Source organism: Canis lupus, chromosome 14 (assembly GCF_011100685.1).
Source record: "Canis lupus familiaris isolate Mischka breed German Shepherd chromosome 14, alternate assembly UU_Cfam_GSD_1.0, whole genome shotgun sequence".
Classification (NCBI taxonomy): domain Eukaryota; kingdom Metazoa; phylum Chordata; class Mammalia; order Carnivora; family Canidae; genus Canis; species Canis lupus.
Window position 1 is genome coordinate 40,033,398 of NC_049235.1, and position 23,858 is coordinate 40,057,255.

At 37.7% G+C, this 23,858-nt stretch overlaps 1 protein-coding gene across 5 annotated transcripts in view; it reads right to left on the reverse strand.

The window, feature by feature from the left end:
- The window catches only part of SKAP2 (src kinase associated phosphoprotein 2), a 177,929-nt gene that overhangs the window by 22,151 nt on the left and 131,920 nt on the right, over positions 1-23,858 (reverse strand). For all 5 annotated transcript variants that reach the window (XM_038557172.1, XM_038557171.1, XM_038557173.1 and 2 more), the window contains one exon: positions 457-534. In XM_038557172.1, the coding sequence (XP_038413100.1) occupies positions 457-534 (78 nt within the window). The remainder of the gene's footprint in view (positions 1-456; positions 535-23,858) is intronic.

Here is a 23,858-nt window from a genome sequence, read left to right on the forward strand (position 1 = left end):
GGGCAACTTGTTGTCCCCTGTTAGTCTCTGAATGGCAGAAGTCTGTTCTGCTCAAGCACAAAGTATACACAGATGTCTATATTACATTCTTATAGGTTTGACAGCAACTGCATGTTGTATCTATAAACTGTCCTTTAGCAGTGACACTTCCTCAATGATGATAAGCTAATTTATGCAACTAAATCTCCTTTGTGCAGAAATGAAAGCTAATTGAGTCATTACAAAGTAATTCAGGAAGGAATACCTTGTATAAATTGGCTTACTTTATAAATCCTTCTCAAGTGGTTTCCATGCATCCTAAATGGGACTAAGCAGCTTACCAGCCATAAGAGATCCAGATCGAACCAGCCAACTTCAGAGAGTTATGTAAACATCTTTAGAGCAGTAAGAAAGTAACTGAAGGGAAAGTGAACAAAACCAAAAGAAGCTTGCCCAGGAAGCCATCCTAGCCATTACCTGTGGTGGGATGAACATTGTCCTGGCTCATTTTCCTTTGTTCCTCCACTTTCGCAGGAGCACTGTCTTCTTCCTCTTCTGCAAACAAACAAATGGCACACTGAAGAGTGTCCTCAAAAATAATAGTACTCACACAGTCTTACTGAGTGAAACCAAACGTTTATAACACATAAATATTCCTTCTCAAAGAATGAAACCACTCAACATTCACATTCCTTTTTCAATAATCTAAAGCTGAACAGATCAACCTCCAGCTACTTCCAAATAGCAACCTTCCCAGTTGGCTAGATAAAATTTAAGATACATATTTTGTTTTAAGTACTTACAGAAACTCATCTGGAACACTCTTACATTCAGACTGGCCCTGAGATACAGGGAAGTAACACCCAGCACTATATGGGCAGACTCACATTATGCTGTAGCAAGAGGATCACGGCTAAAACCATGGTCCCTCAAACATCAGGAAAGCAGAGGGAAAATGTGTGATGTAAAATATAGTTAACCTATAAATCATTTCTTGAGTATCAGATACTTCAGGTGTTCCCACTCAATCTTCAAAGGAGAATACAAGAATCCTCACCCTTCAGAACAATTCCCCCCAAATTATACTGAGGATCTACTATATGCCTGCCATAAGCTATGGCAGATGTTAAGATTTCACACATAGTTTTAAATCCTCCTTTTCCAGATGAGTAAACGGAGGTTCAAAAGGGTAAAGAAGGGGCACTTGGGTGGGCTCAGTGGTTGAACATCTGCCTTCAGCTCAGGGCATGATCCCTGGATCCTGAGATCAAATCCCACATTGGGCTCCCCACAGAGAGACTGCTTCTCCTTCTGGCTATGTCTCTGCCTCTCTCTGTGTGTCTCTCATGAATAAATAAAATCTTAAAAACAACAACAACAATAAACTTCTACTGTTTGTTATTCAAACTTAGGATTGTGATCATAAAGTCCATGTTTTTTATCCGGCATTATATTTGGGACTTTACCTTTGTTATTCTGACACTCTCCTATCACATTCATGCCCCCAGTTATAGGAAGAAATATGAGAAGATTAAATGAGAAGAGTTTTAAACAGAGTCAGTAGATAATATTTAGTTATTTTACATTAAGGAAACATTTATTACAGGACCAATTTCCTCACCTAAGGATTTATACACACTTTGGAAATATTTAAGGCAGGATATATGAACCAAATGGCAGGCCCAAGAAAAACAGAGTTCAAAAAGAACAATTTCAAGAAAAAATTAAAAACCTTAAAATATGCAAAATTTATAAATATAGCCATTATGACTATTAAATAACTCAACCAATAAAATCTTTAATGGGTGTTAGCTACCTGTAAGAGAGAGGTTCTACTAGGAGGCAAAGACAGTCTGGAGCTTCTGCCCTCAGGAGGCTGACAGCCTCCAGGGCACAGAAGACAGTATGTAAAGGAAAATGGAATAAGGGGCATAAACCCTGACACGGGAGGCCCAAGGTTCTGAAGGACCCCAGAGAGGAAACCACCCAAGGGGCAACACCATCAAGCTCTGGGGGATGGAGAAAATCTGAAGAGAGATGGGACAGAGGAAACTTCTAAACAGAGGGAGAGCCATCAGCTAAAGAAAAAGCACCGTAATATCCACTTGGCTAAAGAATGCAGTACTCAAAGGGGAAGAACAGGATCGGAGATAATGCTAGGAGCTTGGGCCAGCTGGGGAAGGGCCATAAACATCCGGCTGTGGATGTTAGCCTTTTCTTTGGAGGGCAGTAAGAGCCCCAGAAGATGTCGGAGCAGAGAAAGGGCAGGATCAAAACTATGCCTGAGGAATGGTCATCTGATCCCATTGTCCCAGACGGCCCGAAGGAGGGCGTGCAGAGAGAGCACTCTGGACTCTGGCTACAGGGGAAGGAAGTCCTGAACTAAGGGGCAGAGGAAATGGAAAGGAGCCAGTTATGAGAGGGAAAGGAACTAGAATTGATAAACTTTGTGCCTGTCTGCATGTGGAGGGCTCAGGGAAGAAGAGCAACTGAAAATGACTCAAGTTTTGAGCTTAGTTAACAGAGAAATGGGAACGTCATTCCTGAGGAAGAATAACCAAGATAAACTATACTGCTGAGGGAACACAGGAACTGTGTTTCTGACGTGAGAGATCTATATTTATTTATTTAAGGGGGGAGGGGCAGAGGGGAAAAGCAAGAAAGAGAGAGAGAGAGAAAGAGAGAGAGAGAGAGAATCTCAAGCAGACTCCCCGCTCAGCACAGAGCCCCACACAAGGCTCCATCCCACAACCCTGAGATCATCAACTGAGCCGAAACCAAGAGTCAGATGCTTAACTGACTGAGCCATCCAGGTGCCCCTCTCATGTGAGAGATTTAATGTACTGGTGGGGCAACCCAGAGGAAATGTCCAGGCCATTGGAAAGTCTGGTAGAGAGGTCAGAAGTATAGATGCAAAGTGAGACATCTCTCATGCAAACTTTGAAGTGGTGATTAATAAAATTCAACATTTAAATCAAGCTTGAGAGTTATTGTACTTATAAAACAAACATGTAACTGTTCTGATTTCTGTAACTCAATTCAAACAAAATAATGAAAGCCCCCCAAAAAGGAACAGCTAGAAATATTTGACACTATATACATATTGAGTTGGCCCTAATGTTGGCAATTTAAATATGGTTCAAATAGTAATCAATACATGGAAGATCTATTAAAAATCTAACACTAAATCCTATCTTTTTCCTCTTTAACAAGTTATCTCACACCAAATCACAAGGGTAGTTATCATAAATGAGTTAATATGAGGTTTTCATGCAAATTTCTAAGATATGAGGGACCTATACAGTCATTTGGTCCAAACTACTTATCTTACAGACAGTTTAATTTTCTTAAAAGGAGAAAACTTTCCTTACTTTTCACACTTTCCCCAGCTCCCTCCCTTTCCTCCAATCTGGTCACAAATCTGATAGTAAGGAATAAATTCAAAACTAGTGAAGGGCGCTTGCCCTCAAGTCAAAAGCCATGACCAAAACAATGTCAGGAGCATTAGTTTTGGATCTCAAGAAGACACTATGGGATATAGACTCATCACCCAAAGTTAGTGTCGAGATATCACAAAAACTAATCACAATAATTGAATGGAAAACTCCACTCTTGGCAAAGTAAACAATGAACTTAGAAGATTATTACTATGACTTTATTCTTATCTTACTAAAATCTAAGTGCCTATAATGTATACAATGTAGTCTTAAATTACCAGAATGATATTAAAATACCTACTTAAATATCAATATTTACTGAGAAGTAACTGAATTGAGATCCATGTGAGATGCAGAAAAGTAGTTTTTTAGAGAAGGAAACGCTCATTAACAAAACTTCCTTTCTCCATTTCAAACCTATTTTTAGGTCAAAGCCTTCTGTATTTTATTTTATGCATCAGTTCTTCTTAACAATATTCAAACAACTCATTTTATCTTGGGCTAACAATACAAAGAGCTTCCATATAAAAGAAAACAAAATCAAATTTGGAGTGTGTGTGTGTTTTAGTCTTAGGGGGGAAAAGTCAGACCGAATCTTGAATACAATCTGGTACAAGGGAGACATTCAATAAATATGGAATGAACAAATGGATTCAAAATCATGAAAATAAATCCTACCATGTTCATTTATTAACAGAGAAAAAAACTCGCCACACCACTCAAAAAAATATATAAGAACAAATGAAAATTCTAGGCAATAATCACCTCCATAATATATTAGAAATATATATACATGTTGTTTCATTTAGGTTTATTATTAAACATATTTTATTTTGGTGTTGAGTCACGATGTCATTATACAATACTAATTAATACCTCAAATAGTCAATGTTTGTGGGTTAATATATTCCATTCAACATTTTAATAACAGTAAACAAAAACAGCTCAGCTATGCGGTAAAATCCATCAAACCACACAGATGGTTATAAGGTTTTCATTATGTGGTTTCCATAGCAATCATATTGCAAATCTGGAAGCTTCTTGCAAATAAGCAGCTTGTATTTACATGCCTCTTAGCTGCAGCACAAAACTCTTCAACATGTGAAGTTATTATTCCAATCACACATTGTTAGAAGAATCATCAGAAGATTTTGTTGATCAGACAAGATGAAAATAACAGAAAACTAACCGCAGAAGATAATTCAAACACAGTCATACATTTACTAAACTAATCAGTGAGTATTAGAAATATTCCGGCAGTCGTCAGAGGGTTTTAATATTATACCCAGTCAAAAATATGGAAGTTCCAGCAACAATCAGATCCCATGGAATCCAAAAGCTGAACTCCACTCTCTCTCCCCCTTTCAGAAGATATTTGGCCTTCCTTCTGAGTTGAGCAGAGAAAGAAAAAACTGAGTCTTCCCAAATCTTTTTAGGATGACTACCATTTGAGGAAATGCTTATGTGGGAAAAGTCAAGACCTTTTTTTCCCCTGCTAGATTAATCAATTTAATTTACAAATTGATCCAGTTCCATAACAGATGGATTATTACCCTAATAAGGATCACAAATCTGTCTAGCTATGCAGTTTTTACAAAATGGCTATTTCTTGCTTACTAATGTTCTTTGTTTAAGGACAAAATAACCAAAAGAGAAAAGCGATAAGCAAATGACACGTACAGCTGACATTGCTTGAAAAAGGCTAAAGACAATTTGTTAGCATCAAAAGAGGGTGTGTGATGTTCGCACTGGGGCTGAGGACTGATCTTATCACGTCTTCCAGGGAGTAGAGGACAACATGAGAAAATCTTCGACTCACAATGATTACCTTTCTCATTAAGTGCCTCCAGAAAACAGCTCTGCTGAATTCCAATGTATTTTAAAAGACATAAGACACAGAATCAAAAGCTATGCTCTGAAATAAAGACTGGGTGTAGATCTCCACCTGCCCCAACTTCATTTGATTATGAGACTAGTATGTTTGCCTCAAGAAAAGTTAATCATTTACTGCTTAAATGTTCATGCTGTATGCATTTATATCCATTAGGTAACTAAATCCTTAGGACAACTCTATGAGGTAACAACAGGTATTTTTACCATCATGTTATGGATGCAGAAATGAGACTTACAGAGCTTGAAGTGCTTGTCTAGGCTCACACACACAATAGAACAGGGACTGAAACTCCAGCATGTGCCACTTCTTTTCACCTTCTCTTCAGCTTACAGATGGGTTGTTTTCTAAAATGTCATTTGAATACTGGCTGTTTGTGGACCCGGAAAACATTTTCACAAAAGCGGGCAGATTCTATTCTGCCCATAGCCTTGTATGTGAAAGACATCTTAAGGTAAGCAATCTTTGCAGTGATAATTTAGAAACAGAATTTCAGGTTGGCATGCCCCCAAGACACATCTCCTTTCTGTTCTCCAGGCTCTCCTTCCCCACCTTTAATGTCCACACCCTCAAGTGCCCTAAAGCCAGCACATAATATTTGATACTATGAAAAGGTCTCTAATGCAACTCATAATTGAAATAACATTTCAGTTTTTTATAATGCATATATTATAAATACAATATATAAATATTATATTATAAATATATAAGTATAAATTGTAAACTTTCGATTATTTTATGATGAAATAATATTTCATAATTCTTTCTCATCAAATTTCAGTAAGGAAAACATGTTTCAATGTAGACAGTAACAGTGAGTCTTTTTACGAACAAAGAAGTTCGTTTACATTTCAGAGCAACAGACTATCTTTCACATTTCTCCAAGGGTTTGGGCACCAGGGTGCTGCAAGCAAGATGTCCCTGGCTGGGAAATGATGGGACAGAAATGATGGGGAAAGGAAGACCCCTCTGGCCAGTTCCAGCAATACAGTGTAAAAGAGGGAGAAATGCAGAAAGGATTCACACAAATGGTACCTCAGCCCCTCTTCTCTTTGAGGACCTAAGGCAAGCTCCGAAGCTGGCAGTAGTGTGAGACAAGTGGAAGAGCAGAGTCAAAGGGGTATGTATGGGCAACGGAATTCAGACCAAGACAGTGAGGAAAAGTGAGTTCCTTAAGGGGCCTATAAATCCTGGACCACAGGTAAGTTAAAATATGGTAATTGAAATAAAATGATTTTTTAATCTGTTTAATAGACTGACATATATTTTACAGCAATAAAAGATAAACTTTTATAAAGACAGAAGCATGTACCTTTTAATATTATATGAAACTTCAAAAAAAAAAACAAACAAACAAACAAACCCCAAACAAACAAACAAACAAAAAAAAGAAACTTCAAGACGAACAGAAAGATAAAGACAACTGAAATGGTATATTTAGAGTCAAGCTTATTCTCCTGGAAATTCAGGCAAATTGGGGCCAACTACTATAGTTCTAGTACTCATGTAACCTTGAGACCATAATTCTCATCTCTGTAAGGTACCAAGAATAATGTCTACCCCATACCTCTCCGAACAGGATTTGGGCAGGACAATGACAAAATCAGATTTCTCAGGGGAAGGGAAAAAAGCACAATTAGCATGCAATATCAGGGTCATTACCTTAGAGCTTGGTGGTTTGCAATCATTTATGAATTTGGCAACCCAGAAGGTTAATATGGTATAAAAGGCAACCAAATAAGCAATAGTTCTTCAATCATACAATCTAACTTTCAACCTCGACATTTTATTCTTATGGGGTTTGATAGGAAAAGCTTATCATTGCACTTCAAAAGCAAAAATAAACACCATTAGGATTATAAGTACATTTCTGTATTATATTAAGGTTAATAATTTATACACAAATCTGAAAACACAAAACTAATAAATTTTCACAGACATTAAACTTGCTATAGGCTGTCGGGGAAAAAAACCCCTCAAATTCAAGTATGAATCCCATCTGACAGAATCTGGAGAGAATCTTAGGGAAAGAAACCTTAGATATAATCTAGTTCAACTTCCTTCTTTCATTAACAGGGAACCAGACTCGGGGTGTTGCATGACTGGCCCAAAGTCATGCAACTGGCACTCTGCTCTTCTCTCTTTGCACTGCCCTTCTATGCAACATGCACTGCAGACATTTCTGGAAAAGTCTCTGCTGCTCCAGAGGTACTTCTCTCTTCAGGAGCAGTCTTACAAGACTTGATCATCTACAGACAACTACTGCAAGTAAAGAAAGCACACAGGTTTAAAAATAAGGTTTTAATAGGCCAGATTCTGTTAGTCAAAAATGATGCTACTCCCACAGAGGGCTAGACATGAGGAAGCAATGAGATGGGGCTCTTCCTTGTCCCAGTGTATTATATTCACGCATGCCACAATCTAAAATTCTCCTAACTACTCCATAAAGCTCAAACTCTTAGCTTTTTAATTAACATTTATAATCAATTCTGTGATATTAAAATTCTTTTAACCCAAGAATGTCAAACTAAATTATTTCGCAGTTACAGTAACCTCAATCTGGCTCTGGATTTCTGGTACAATTAGAGTTTGCTGCTAATAACAGTTCTGTTTTTTAATGTAAATAAACTCTTTTTAAAATATCCTTTTTGCTACAAAGGCAGTATCTATTCATTGCTAGAAGTCAGACATAGAGATAAGCAAAAATATATACATATCTTTAAATCATCCAAGACTTATCCATAACCACTATTAATATCTTTTCCTAGACTACCTTCACTCAGTTTCTGGTTTTCCTCCATTTTCATTTTTAGTAAAAAATATCCCAGTATATACATATTTCATTATCCACCCCCCATGTTTCTTATCCAAATGTACTTGTATTTTATTATAACTTGAATACCATTTAGAAAGTAAAATATTTCACCTCAACTGAGATTTTGGTTTAAATTTTCCCCTAAAAGAATACTATCTAATGATAAATAGGGTGGTGTTAAGATCATGTCATTGTAACTTGGCTGTTTTATAAAGATCTACAACTGCCTAATTCCAACCTTAGGAAAAAAGCAGAGAGACGGGCGCAGAGCTCATTTGTCACAGGCTTGGGCTCTGTGTCCTCTGTTTGCTTATGCAAATACTCATCCTCTTCACGTGCAGTGCCCATTAACCTCCTTTCTAAGAATCTAGAGAGAAAAAAAGCATAGGAGCATAGGAGCATATGAGGAACCATCACCCACTGGACTTTTGGTTCCAGCTCCCTTGTAGCAACAGACTCTCCCAGAAGGTGGAGAGTCTATGAGGTCAAAACTATTTTTATATTAAAATGAAGACCTGTGCCTTTTTCATTGTGTTAACATTTGCACCGATGCTGCAAAGCGATGATGGGTAAACTGCTGACACCTCAGCATAAATCAGTGCAGTGGCACCAAACTGTCACTTTTTTCACTGCCTTGCACTAGCATGAAAGACAAGCCAGTTTCACCTAAGACTGTCCAGGATGAAGCAGTACAAATTATTATTTTCGTGTAATACCAACGCTGAGAACATGTCTTTTTAATATTCTGTGTGACAAAATCAGAAGAATGCATTATGCACACTTCTGCATTTCCAGATGTGCAAGAGATTGAGTGGCAAGCTGAACTAGCTGCTCTCTCATGGAACAGCATTTTTACTTGAAAGAATGAGTGACAGACACACTATGGTTACTCAGACGTGAGAATGTGGCAGATAGTTCCTCAAAAATGAACTAAGTGAGCTTATTATTTCAAAGAAAACAACATTTATTGCCATGATAAAATTTAAGCTTTCAAGCAAAAATCAGAGTTTTAGAATCTTAAATCTGCCACTGTGAGCTTGACCACTCTCCAGTATTTAAAGAAGTTTCTAGGGTGCCTGAGTGGCTTAGTGGTTGAGCGTCTGCCTTTGGCTCAGGTCGTGATCCCAGGGTTCTGGGATTGAGTCCCACATTGGACTCCCCAAGGGAAACCTGCTTCTCCCTCTGCCTCTCTCTGTGTGTCTCTCATGAATAAATAAATCAAATCTTGGGCACCTGGGTGGCTCAGGGGTTGAGGATCTGGTCTGCTTTCAGCTCAGATCGTGATCCCAGGGTCCTGGGATCGAGTTTTGCCTTAGGTTCCCCGCAAAGAGCCTGCTTTTCCCTCTGCCTATGTCTCGTCTCTATGTGTCTCTCACGAATAAATGAATAAAATCTTTAAGAACAAATAAATAAATAAAATCTTTTAAATAAAAAAAGTCTTCTAATGTGATTGGTAGTGATATTAATGTAGTTAATTGTATTATAATTGTGCCAATATTTAGAAGTTCTGCATAATGCAGTGAACTGATATTTTCCAAATGACCAAGGTACAACATTACAAAAACATGCATGGTAAGAGATCCATTCAAAGTATAAAACAGATCCATGAATTTTAATGTAATGAAGTATGGGAAGTTCACTGATATGGTTTTAGATTCCACCTTGCAACTAGCCTTTTACTACTACTTGTCCAGTTTGTGTACAGTATCAAAGAAGAATATCTACAATTACCCCCCAGACTATTAAAACACTTCTGATTTCCTAGGTATGAGGCTGGGTTTCTCCATATGCTGACTGTACTTAAACCAAAACAACACATTCACAGCAGTGTGAATGCAGATGCAGATTTGAGAGTCTAAATATATTCTATTAAAACAGAATATTAAAACAGAAATTCAAGAGATCTGCCAAAATGTAAACCATGCCACTCTTTTCAGTGATATTTTGGGGGAAAATATAATGATTTTTCCTAAGAAATACTTTACACTCACATGTCATGGGTTTATCATTGTGATTTTGAAAACTCATTAATAAACATTTTTGTATTTCTCAGTTTTAATTTCTAATATAGTAAATATTGAGAGGCATAACCCACATACATAGAGCTTTTTGGGGTCCTTAATAATTTTTAAAACTGTAAAGGGCTCCTGGAACCAAAAAGGTTTGGGAATACTGCCCTGTGTTTTTATTATTATTATTCAAGTTCCAGTTAACATACAATGAAATCTTAGTTTCAGGTGCGCAATATAGTGATACCACACTTCTATACATCACCCTGTGCTCATCACAAGTGCCCTCCTTAATCCTCTTCACCTATTTCACCCATCCCCATCCACCACCCCTCTGGTAGCTATCAGTGTGTTCTCTAGAGTTAAGAGTCTGCTTCTAGGTTGATCTCTCTCTCTCCTCTCTCTCGCTCTCTTTTCCCCTTTCTTAATTTCCATCTACAAGTGAAATCATATGGCATCTATCTTTCTGACTTATTTCAGTTAGCATTATACCCTCTAGATCCATCCACATTGTTGTAAATGGCAAGATCATTTTTAGTGAAATATCTAAACACTGTTGATTCACAACATGAAAAAATTGATAGCCTGCTAACCCAGAACACTACTTGATAATTATTTTATATTCCCAAAGCACACAATCCCAGGATTGAATCTCATTACAGTTGAGTCATATTGAGCTGCTGACCAAAACGCCTATGTGTTTTGCCACTTGCTAAAGCAAAGTCTTTCCTTTCTCATACTTGTGCATGGGATTTTTGGAGCAACTGTGATATTCTATCATGTGTCATCTTGTTAGATTTGATCCCTAATTTGATCCCTAATTTGATCCCTGTATATCTTCATCTAGGTACTGATGAATATGATGGTATGACAATATTGAGAATTAAGCTCTAAGGCATTCAGAAAATAAATTAATCAGCACCCTTTGGGCACAACTATACAGTCAGTTATCCAATGGTCTTTATATCCATAAAGATTTCATGAGAATCCTGGCCAAATGCCTCACTTAAGTCTAGTTATATGTCTGTCATTTCCCTGAACACCTAATGGGTTCTAGTAATCATTATTTCATCTTCTAGGTAGCAGAGAAGACTCCACTTGATGACTTATTTTAGAGTTCACTTCAAAGTTCCTAAACTGTCTACGGTTTGCAGAATCCACCTGTCATGGATAATGTCGTGCTCCTCCTAGGTGCCCTCTTCAAGACCAACACAATTATCCTCCAGTTGCTGGAACCCAGATTGCTGCTGTCCCTTACAAGGCACTTTCCTGAACTACAGGGAACTGCCTCTCTCATGATTATACCTCTCCCAGAGGAGCCAGGAACCAGTGATTAGCAGATGTGGGGACATAAAGACATGCCCCTTTGCCTTAAGAACACCTTGAAGAATCATCCCAGACCCAGAGCTCCCCAAGAGTTTGGCTGAAGCCTCCGTCCCAGCTGCACTGTGGGTTAGCTTCTTCCACCCAATTCTGCTTTCCTCGCTTTTTTAAAAGATTTTATTTTATTTATTTATTCATGAAAGACAGAGAGAGAGAGAGAGAGGCAGAGACACAGGCAGAGGGAGGAGCAGGGTCCATGCAGGGAGCCTGATGTGGGACTCGATCCGGGGACTCCAGGATCATGCCCTGAGCTGAAGGCAGACGCTCAACCACTGAGCCACCCAGGGATCCCTGCCTTCCTCGCTTTCATATGAGGTATCCCTCAAGATCACTCACCAATAAGTCTCCTACATGCAACCATCTCAGAGTCTGTTCTGGGAAACCCAACTTAAGATACTGCAACTTTCCATTCTTTTTGAAGAGTTCATCATTTAATTGCTAGACTCTATACTTCTAGCATCGCTCTCTTTCCACAGGCTTCCTTCAAAATCAGCAATAGTAGTTCAATTACTTCATTTACAACTGGTCTTGTGATACAATCTTATGTAAGCCAGAGGCAAACTTACCACCTATTCATCTTTAATACATGACTCAAATGTCCCCCAACTTAGAATGCTTTCCCCAAAGTCCTCCAGGCAGCTAGGTGCTCCCCTTTGTAATCTCCCAGCCTTGGTACAGGCCTCCATTATCACTGCTCTCACAGAGCACTCCAAACATTTGTCTACTTGGCTCCTTTCCTTCTGAGTGCTCCTCCACCAGGCCTAACAGAGGGGCTGAAACAAACAAAATGTGTTCCAGGAATGTTTGATGATGAATGAAAATCAAATGGATTTCGGTTAGCTGGGTATTCTATTGAATCTCTTTGCCGGTCCTTGGCTTCTTCTGTTACCCGCTACCAATCTTATCAGTTGGAAGATACTTCTTGACAGAAAAGGAGCAAATTAAGTAGAAACTGATTCCTTGGAATTACCACCCCCCATAAATTTTGAAAACAAACGAAAACACAGAACAATTACACACCTTTTATTATACTTAGCATAACTTACAAATTTCAGTGCTTTTCTTGTTTTCCTTGGTTATTTGGCCATTTCAGTGCTTGATCTATCACCCTGTAAAAGTTGTATTAATTGGACAGACTATAGCACCAAGACACTGATACATTTTTGTTTCTCTCTCCCTTTCCCTCATTGTGATCATTTGGAATTAAGTGCTATTTTAAAATACTTGTTTGTCTTTAACACCATACATTTGTACCTATTCTCTCTCTGAATTTTCTGAAATCTGCCTTGCTAAAATCTACAGAAATGCAGTGTGGCTGATGGCCAGTTTTCTCCTCATCGGCTATGATGGATTCTAAGATGACAACTGTTTTTTGTCTGCTTTTTTCCACAATTAAATATGGATATGCCACAGCTTCCCTATTTATTTCCTGCATTCTTTGGCCTCCTCCATTGTTTATGGGCCGCATCATGTCTAAAGTCTACATGAAGAAGGAATAAGACGCAGTGGAAGTGACGGCTGAGTGCTTTCTTTCCCTCTCCATACTCTTAATGTCAGGTGTTCTTAGTTGAAGACTCCTCGGTGGTAAATCCAAAAAAAAAAAAAAATTGCCCTTCTGATCCCTGGTTCTGCATGTCTCAGGCACAAGAACCTGAGGGTGAGCAGAAAGTCATTCTTGGCTTCTTAATCCTTTGTGCTCAATTGGCTATGCTTGAAAGAAATAGTTACCACCTGCTTAGAAGCCCTAAATCCAAGGAATGGAGGAGATGGAGTACACAGTATTAAATATTTAATATTTATAGGGCAATTATCAAATAGCAGCCCCACTTGTATTTTTCTATTACCACCATGTGCTCCCTCTGTGATATGCAACTTCCAGGTTGGGACTAGATATTATGAACGACATCAATATCTCTGGCATGCCACCATGCTGTGTTGTTCACCTAGAGTAGTGGTTTTCAAACTTCAGAAGGCTTGTTCAAACCCAGGTTGCCAGGCCCCACCCACAGAGTTTCAGGTTCAGTAGATTTGGCACTGTGCAGTTCTAAAACTTTTCCAGCCCATGTTGCTTGTCCTGGGGTCACACATTGAGAACCACTGACATAAAGGCAGACCTTCTGGGGCTTCTTTTACATGAGGGTTCAATGGTTTGTGTTCTATTATAATTTGAATATAAGTTAATTAGAACATTGTATCTCCAAATGTTACTTGCCTTTTAAACTTCAAAATATAGGCATACTCCACTAAATAACACTAGCATAAAATTAATTATAATGAAATTAGTAATGGAGAAATTAATCCCGTATCAATCCCAAAGTATAGAATGGAACTATAGAAATGCAAATAAAATTTGTATTCCAGAAGTTCATGTTACTCTCTTTTACTGGCTATACAAATTTAGCAAGCTAATTAAACTCTCTGAACCTCAATTTTAATCTGGAAAACAGAAATACAAAATTTACTTTAGAGAATTATTGTGAGAGTAAAATGAGGTGAAGTGGCCAATATAATGCTCAGTGCAGTGAAGATTTACAAATCAAGTGATTTTAATAGTAATCTGAGGATTGTCTATGTACCAAGCACCATGCTAGGCTAGCCAGTAAATGCATAAATCTCATTCAACCCTAAAAACCCTGTGACGAAGGTATTGCTGTTAGTCTCATTTTGCAGATGAAGAAATGAAGGCATAGAAACATTTAAGTAACTTGCTCAGCATAACACAGCAATAAGGAGTAGTGTCAGAATTTGAATACAGGCAACCTGCCTCCAGAACCCAAGTTCTGAAGTGCTTTGCTTTTTCTTCCCTTTCGATGGAAGACATTGCATAGATCACTTGTTCTTGTATTTGTTAATTAATTAAACAGCACTTTAACCTACTGCCATAACATGTTACTTATGAGAAAGTTAATATTCATGATGTCATATTGACATATATTCTTTTTTTAAAACACTCTTCAATGACAAAATAACTTGCCTAAGTCTGACAGTATAAAAAAAATAGCTCCTTTGAAAAATAGTGTACCCTGCTGAAAAACAGAAGAGTCATGTTTGTAATGGCCACAGAAAAGTGAAAAGCTTGGCATTTGCCCCCTCCATTTTTCTTTCAGTTGGAAGGCAGCTTACAAATGGAAAAATCATCTCCCATCACCTCCCTCTCAGAGGCTGAATATGATGAAAAAACAGAGGAAGGCCAAGCCCTGAAGCAAGCAGAGCCGAGAGCAGCTTCCGTCCTAGCCAGGAGCCTAAGAAGATTGATTAATCCTGAATGAGATAGCTATAGTTTCTCACCAGATTTGACTGCAGTAAGACATGAAAAATGCAGCAAATTAAAGCACTTTACATAATACAAAAGAATGGCTTCTTGAAACAAAAATTTCCATGTACCTAGGAGGGGATGTGCATGGACTTTCAGAACTATGTTTTTAAGGCATTTTCAATTGTAATTTTCTGACACACAGATAAATTTATGATAAAATGTTACAATGCCTAGAAAATGAAAGATTCCCTAGAACTAGTTTATTTCTGTAGCGAGGAATTGCCAAAAGAAGCTAGGTAGAACTTGCAGGGGGAATAAGGAGTGGTACAGAGCTCTTCTGACAAAAGTCTTGGGGTTCATTCCTGCAAAATAGTATCTGATGTTCTCTGAAATATGTAAGAATAAAAATCTGAACTTTAAAAACACATGCACGTGCATGCGCGCGCGTACACACACACACACACACTTACAGAACTACTACATGACCCAGCTATTCCACTTCTGGGTATTTAGTCAAATAATACAAAAACACTAATTCAAAAAGATATCTGAACCCTGATGTTCACTGCAGCATTACTTACAGTAGCCAAGATATGGAAACAAACCAAGTGGCCACTGATACATGAATAGATAAAGAGGAGCATATGTGTAAAATGGGATACTACTCAGCAACAAAAGAATAAAATCTTGCCATTTGCCACAACATGGATGGACCTTGAAGGTATAATCTAAGTGAAATTAGACAGAGAAAGACAAATACCATATAATTTTCCTTACACGTGGAATCTTAAAAGAAGAAAAACAAAGAAACAAAGAAAATAAAGCAAAACAAATTCATAGATACAGGGAATAGACTAGCAGTTACCGAGGGGAAGGATGTCAAATATATCATGGTGGATGGTAACTAGACTTGTAGTGGTGATCACTTTGTTGTGTGAATTTTAAAGCTATACATCTGAAACTTAATAGGAAAAAAAGGAGAGGGGGTTAGGAACCACACTTGGCTCCCTAAAGGGATAAGTTGAATTCTCATCTGCAAAGTGTCTTTTGCTTGGATTCCAGAAATAAGGCCAACATAAATAAAAGGTCTATGCTCATGTAAATGGGCCAGGGTATTTTTAATGTACATGGCAGGCAAACCAGATCGTATTTTTTTAAGGTCTCACCCAACAGTGGCCCAGGGTAGCACCTGGAGTAAATGTATCCATTCTGGAAAGACAAATCCTTGCCACCTTAGGGACCTCTAAGTCTAGGTAATGTCAGTGCTCTCAAACTAACCCCCAGCTTATTTTCCAGTATGACAAAGCATTCTTGTTCTCCGATCCCAGAATCAGACTGTTCAGATTTTTTTAAGTTAAATATGACATGTTACAAACTTTCCTGGCATTTTTAGTTAAAATAAAGGTTATGCTATAATTGTGTATATTAAAATACAATTTAGGGTTTATTTCTAATTAATTAAATAATGCAATCAAACATGTAAATAAAATGACACGTCCAACCATAGTACTTAAAGGGTCATTCAATGTTTATTGTCCTTATTTAGAGCAAATCATGGATTTAAAGAGAATACTTGAAATGACTTTGAACCTTCCTGAACAGTCTAATTAGGAGAATACTGTTAGCTACCTGAAGTAGTTTAATTACATGACTTATTTATACCTACTCTAACTAAATAAGTGTGTAGTTATCAACCAGCTATTCTGGAATTCAAGTTATAAACAATTTTATCCTATGATTCTTACTTAGCTTTAGAAAATAATTCCTGGATTAAAAAACTCAAAAAGAAAAATGATCTCAATATAGTTCACTTTCGTGAGGAAATATAATACACTGCTTGGCGTGTGTCCACAGGAAAAGTCTGGCTCCCAGATGCTTCTTGCCAGCCCACAGTGGATTTCATGATGTTTAAACAACTGACAACATGCACTCATAGCACTGATGACATAGTGACCAGAAATTCAGCAGGAGCCTGTCTCCTGGGTATTTTCATATATTGAAAAGTAGTATCAAAACAATACAAATCACAGACACACTTGACTAACCCAAAAGATTCAACACAATTCAGTTAGGCTTTTTTAAAGTAGATGTCACCAAGATCACATACAAATTTACTTATAAAACTTGTTCTACCAGTACAAGAAACACAAATTAAACGTATCAATGTTTTTTGTTTTAGTCTTGAAAATGAAAAACACAAACTCTAGTTTGCTTCCTATATCAAAAATCCAACAACAGATTAACTGTTTCCATAGCTCATTCATTATAATCATATGATCTCCTGGAAGCTGTAGCTGTTACTATTAGTATAAACCAAATGAAATTCCCAATATTTTACCACTTCTGAACTCCAAAAACAATAACCTTGTAAGACTAAAGGGGACAGTCTCAAAATTTTGATACCATAGTGGTAACCTAATTACCTTAGATATATAAAATGTTCTTCATAACTGGCCGGCAAGTGTATCATTAAACTGGAATTATACACTTTCTAACCAGGAAGATTCTGAGTAAAATCTACTTCCTACTGTAGCACATTCAAGCATAAACAAAATACTGTTAATATTTAATATGAAATCGGCTGTCACAAATGTAGCCAACAGTGAAAAAGCCATGATACAAATAAAATCACTTTGTGTGATTTTTCCTATTTCTAGATGACAAGTTTCTTGGAGATGATATTCTCTCTCTTAATAACAAATAACTTCTGTCACATAATGTTTATGCCACGTAAGTTTTGCAAATCAATAGTGCAAAAACTGGTATGACTTTATGGGAGAGAAAATGATTGATCAGCATAGGGAATAAAATATGTTATTTAAATTAGAAGAACTTCATTTGATTGGAATGCCAACCCCATTTTTAAGATATAAAATTTTTTTTTAAGATAGTCTTTTTTAAGATAGTCTCATGTAACCACATTAACCTCATCTGACATGACCTCAAATACAAAAACATATTATTCTTCACTTATAAAACCAGAGCACACATTTGGATCTGGATGGATCTCTATGTTGATATAACTTTTGAGTAACTCTTCATATAGACAGCTGTCATTTTTTTCTAAATAGTAATCAGCAGCCATTTAAGACCTCTTCTGTCACAGATTCAACAAAAAAATTTTTGTACAGAGAAGCAATTAATAGTAAGTCTAATACCCATTTGTGCTCAGGAGAAAAATATTAAACACCTTACATCTGCCTAGTATATGCCCAAATTTTTATTTGACTTGAATTAAAGTATACAAATCAAAGACTTATAATTAACTAAGTCTCTATTGTTGGGTATTTGCAATTACTAATTACTTATGACTAGGAATTCAGCCTCTAGTAATATGGTCAACCAGCTGAAACAGACCTATCTCTCCCTACTTGGTCAAAGGGGGATAAAGACCATTTGCAGGGTGGGGTTAAGGCTGGAGTTTTAACATCTTCACAGATACAGGAGACGTGGCCTTGGGCCCATGAGAAGCAGAGAGCTAGAAGTAAGACCCCCACCCACCCAGGGAAACCACAAGGAAGCTTTTTGTCTTTCTAGGGCTCTGGATGGTGGTGCTCAGAGGGGGAGGGAAAAGGTTTCCTGTGAGAAATCAAAACCCCAGGCCTGCACAATGTGAGATCCAAATTTATACTCTCCTCAAGTGTGGTTTTCCCAAGTCAAGACATTTAACATAAAAATTGTGAAACTCTTGGGGCTCTGACAGAAGCAAATGCAAAACCATTGTGCAGGACCATTTCCAGAACACAGGGCACACAGCACTCCTGCAGGGGCAGCGAGAAAACCTGATAAGCTCACAGTACATAGTGAGGAGGAGAGATACCCAAGTAAAATAGGCAATTCCTGTGTGGCCAGCTCTAATAGAAGTCAACATTGATTGTTATGAGACCACAAACAGAAGCTAAGAAATTAAGGAAAAGTCCAAGGAAATGTAAATCTTTATTTTCATGGCACTGCTAAGCTAGAGATTCAAAATACAAATTGCACTGGTCCCTTTTGCTTTCACCCAGTGAAGAATTGATCCCGCGTGAATATTTTCTGGGGCTTTGGACCATCTGGTTTTTAATGTCTCAAGCAATGGGGTTTCTTCCACCACTTCCTTTGGAAATTCTTTTGTTGTTGTTGTTGTTGGGACAAAAAAAAAATTCGTTTAAATGTTAAAGGGGCTTGGAAGTTATTTTTAAAAGTCTTGTTCTTGTTAACTCTTGGTTAAATCCTTTCATGAATACAAATTCCCCTCTCTCCCTGTGACATGCAGATGCTATAATCTGGCCTCTTCCAAATATACCAGTAGTCACCCCACCTGAACTTTTTTTTGAAAGGGTCTTCATTTAATAAGCTCCCTGACCTTAATCATTTCACTTTCATCTTCAGAATGCTCCTCAGGTAGTGTTCACAACCACATTTTGTTCACTGGGTATGATCCTTTCAGATATAAAAGCTACTGGCAGACACTTGGCTTTGATCATTGTTTCTTCAGTCTCTTATTACTTTTCCAAAACTATTTCTTACTGAATATTTTATATTGCTATTTAACAATCTTGTGTTTCATTGATCTCTACTATATCCCCAGTGCCTAACACCGTGCCTGACATAAAACAGCTGCCTAATAAATATTTGTTGCATGAATGATTGATAATAATTTGTTGCATGGGATGTGGATGGAGCTAGAGGATATTATGCTAATCAAAAGAAGTCAGTCAGAGAAAAACAAATACCATGTGATTTCACTCACATGTGGAATTTAAAAAACAAAACAAACAATCACAAAGGAAAAAAAGAGAGGGGGCAAACTAAAAAACAGACTTTTAACTAGGGAACAAACTAATTGCTGTCAAAGGAGAGGTGGGTGGGGGGATGGGTGAAATGGGTGATGGGGATTAGAGAGTGCACTTGTGATGAGCAGTGGGTGTTGCATGGCGGTGTTGAGTCACTAAACTGCACACCTGAAACTAATATTACACTGTATGCTAACTGGAATTTAAAAACTTTAAAAAAATAATTTGTCGCATGAGTAACAAGCAGTTGAATTGTTCCCATAGAAGTTAGGCTTTTTTTTATTCCATTTTATGTTTCATTTTCTTCACTGCTCCTTTCCCATTCAGTTATTAGAATTTTAAATGATTATTTCACAATACCTTTAAATTAATGCCAGGCTCTTAGGAAATATTAAATAAAAAAGCAGGCTCAAAGCTCACATATTTTCAAGGGTCCAGACGTGTATCTACATGTTTTGGGGTTAATGTCTTTTCCAGTTATGCCTTAAGCAATATGTAGAGAGATTATATTTTATTATGAATATGAATGACCTTCACCTTGACCTGCCTAATCAAGCTAGATTTCCAGAAAGAACTAAGATGTAAAGTAATTCTTGAAAGAAAACATAGGCTGACTAGGAAGCGAAATGAGGTTATCTGGTATGTGAGAGAGTGTAACAGGCGATGTGAAATCAGGAGCAAGACATGTATACAGTGGACTGAGAAAAGGAGCTGGCTTAATTGAAGGAAAGGGTGTGGAGCGGAGAAGGGAAACAAAGGATTTAAAGTAAGCCAAGGCTGGTACCAGGAGTGAGCAAAATGAATCTTGACCACAGTCTTCCTCTTTTTTAGACCCTCCAAGGACTCTTCCATGCCCACCAAAACAAAGCAGTGGCTCAAGAGATCATTTTTAAATGATCTCTTAACTTTGATTTCATGATCCCTGAAGCTGCTTATGCAACTTTCCATATCTGAGTTTATTTTTAAACATGAAGCTCATCATTTCCTTACTAGTTACGTTAAACCCTGAGTTTTGTCCTTGCAGATGTCAGCTTTTAAAAACCAGTTATGATCCTGTGCTCTTTAGACCTACTCTACCTGTGGTCTTTAATGAATGAGTGGGAGCAAAGGAGGTCATTTCCTGGGAAATGTCTTGCTTGAGATGACTAGCCTACCACAGGGAAATGGTAACTCAAGTTGGTCCTGTTGCTCACAGTACATGATCTATCTTTAATAGTATAAAAGATTGATGATATTAGAGCTTTTCATCACTCAATGTATTACATTTCACAAATTTATTTATTTGAGACTATGTTCACTGGAACAGTAATGTTAGATTTTAATGAGGTTTTGGCAGATTAGCCATACTTCAATATACCACTGATCGTATACTGGTTAGTATAATCATTCTTTTAGGATCCTGCAGTAATTAGTGTTATTAGGAAAATCATCATGGAGGGAAATAAAAGAGTTTCTCTTAACTAATAGGCCTCTCTCACTGAAGACTATATTATTCAGGTATTATTTATAGACTTCTTATGAGGAGGGCACTTGTCTAAGTATTATTTTAGTGAGTGCCAAGAAATATAAGGTTTGATCCCTACCCTCAAGGAGCTTGTAAATATAATAAAGATATAAAGATCCATCTATTTGCTGAAAAAATAATGACATGAAAAGTAATATAAGATTTCTAGAACAGTGGATAACAACATAAAAAAAAGAATGCCACAAAGCTGCGTGTGGTGAGTTTTCAAGTGTATGGTGCTATAGAAGTTAAGAGGAGTAGAGGTCATTTTATGCTGAGAGGGGCAAAAGAGGCTTTATAGGGAAATGGGATTTGATGTGAGCCTGGAAAGTCTAGAAAAAGTGGTTAGCAACTGAACTAAGGGGAGAGCATTCCATACAGATGGACGTACAGGAACAAAAACGTGAGGTCAGAAAAGTAAGGGATGTCTGAGGGAGAATGAAGAGGAAGCCAGTTTGTTGAAACTGGGTTGTTTGTGCAGTGGAACAGGGGACTGAGCTGGAATGTGAGTCTCAGTCAGCCCAGGGAAGACCTCTGGATGCCAAAATAAGGACTACAGGCTTTGTCCTTTGGGAAGTGGAGAGCCATTCAACATTTTGTAGCAACAGAAAATAGGATGTACAAAACTTCTGAATTTTGCTTTTCTTGAAAATATCTTCCCCATTAAATGAAAAATTAATCCATTTATGAGGGTTTATTTTTTTAAGATTTATTTATTCATGACACACACACACACACACACACACACACATACACACACAGACACACATACACACACAGATGCAGAGACATTGGCAGAGGGAGAAGCAGGCTCCCCACAGGGAGCCTGACACAGGACTCTATCCAGGATCCTAGGATCATGCCCTGAGCCAAAAGCAGACACTCAACCACTGATCCATCCAGGCATCCCTATAAAGGAGGTTTTAAATTCTTTTATATATGTGGTCTCCTGGCATTGGCCGAGACACTTTTTTTTTTTTTTAAAGATTTTATTTATTTATTCATGAGAGACACACAGAGAGAGAGGCAGAGACACAGGCAGAGGGAGAAGCAGGCTCCATGCAGGGAGCCCGACATGGGACTCGATCCTGGGTCTCCAGGATCAGGCCCTGGGCCGAAGGCAGCACTAAACCGCTGAGCCACCTGGGCTGCCCTGGCCGAGACATTCTTGATAAAAATGTTAATGCCCAGAATGGCAGAGGACATATTATAATACTGTGTTTAGTACTGTCTTATAATACTACACAGTGTTTGGTACTATACCATTCTATACTTATAAAAATACTGTGCTGTGCCCAATAAATATAGAGAATCTCCAAGGGCATTTTGCTTATTTTTTAAAGACTTGTTTATTTATTTTAGGGATGAGGGGCAGAGGGAAAAGGAGAGAAAAACTCAAACAGACTCCCTGCTCAGCATGGAGTCCCACATGGGGCTGGATCTCAGGACCCTGAGATCAGACCAGAGCTGAAACCAAGGGTCAGACACTTAACTGACTGTGCCACCCAGGCACCCCAAGGGCATTTATCTAATGGAAGGACCACAAAGGTTCTAAATGGGTTTAGAGAAAATACTATATTTATACCAAAATTATACAATGGTGTAATAAATATACAGAATCAATAAGAGTATTTTCATTGTTTCTGATGGGTGAATATAAACATTCTACATGGGTGTGGAAAGGGGGAATATGGCCAAGGATAGAGTAATCCTACTGGACTTTGGAACTGGTAAGAGTGTGATTTTGATAGGTTGATAGATTTATTGACAGATCTACCTATATATGTTTAGTTTTATTGTTTTTTTTTCTATATTTAGATATTCATATTATTTGTTTCTCTGATTAAATTATATCATATTTGAGGGCAGGGCTATTTATTCATCAGCTTAGCATCCACTCTATATCTTGTGGCTAATGAGATTGTATTAGAAAATATGGTAGATTTGATTGTGGACTGGTTGAATGGAAAAACGAAAATATTAACCAGAAGTTTTATTAATTTACTGTTTGAATATATTTTTGTCCTTTAATTACTTTATTAATGCAACATATTGATTTAGGACAGGTACCTAGTACTACGTAGGTGATGAAAGGCATGGAGATGAAGCATAGGGTAGGAATAAAGAATGGTTAAGAGTTCAGTCTAATAACAGGTATGAGCAGTGGGAACAGGAATGTAAAGGTAAATGTAGGTCACATCATACAAGGGGTTTGGGCTGGGCCAGTGAGCTTGGACTTGACTTCCCAGGCAGTAAAGACCCATAAAGTTTACTCAGCAAGGGATTACTTTGACCATGTTATGTTTTAGGAAGATCAATCTGTTGGTAGTATGTAGAATAGATTATCAGGTTACCTGGTGAGACAGACATACACAGGAAGTGGGGAGAGCATATAGGAGCTCTGATGACCCAGAAGCATTGCTGAAAACTGAGCAGTGAGCTGGGGATGGATGATGCTTCAGAGACAGAACTGGTAGTAATTGGCAACTGACTGGGCAGGGGAGTGGAGATTAAGGAAGGAATCAAGGATAGTTTTGAGTTTTATTTTTTAAAATCTGCATGACTATTAATGCTAATAGAAGTAGAAAAGGAGGAAGAGCAGTAGTAGTAAGGCAGATGCTGAATTTGATCTTAGATACAAGCCTGACATGACAACCAAAAGTCACTTGAAATATAAGGCCAAAGCTCAGAAGAGAGGTCAGATGTGAAGATGAGATTTGATTGGTATAGTACTCTTACTGGTGTCTTTTGTACATGTGTGCCAGTAAATGATCACTTGATAGCTAAAGATAAAGTGACTTTCACATGT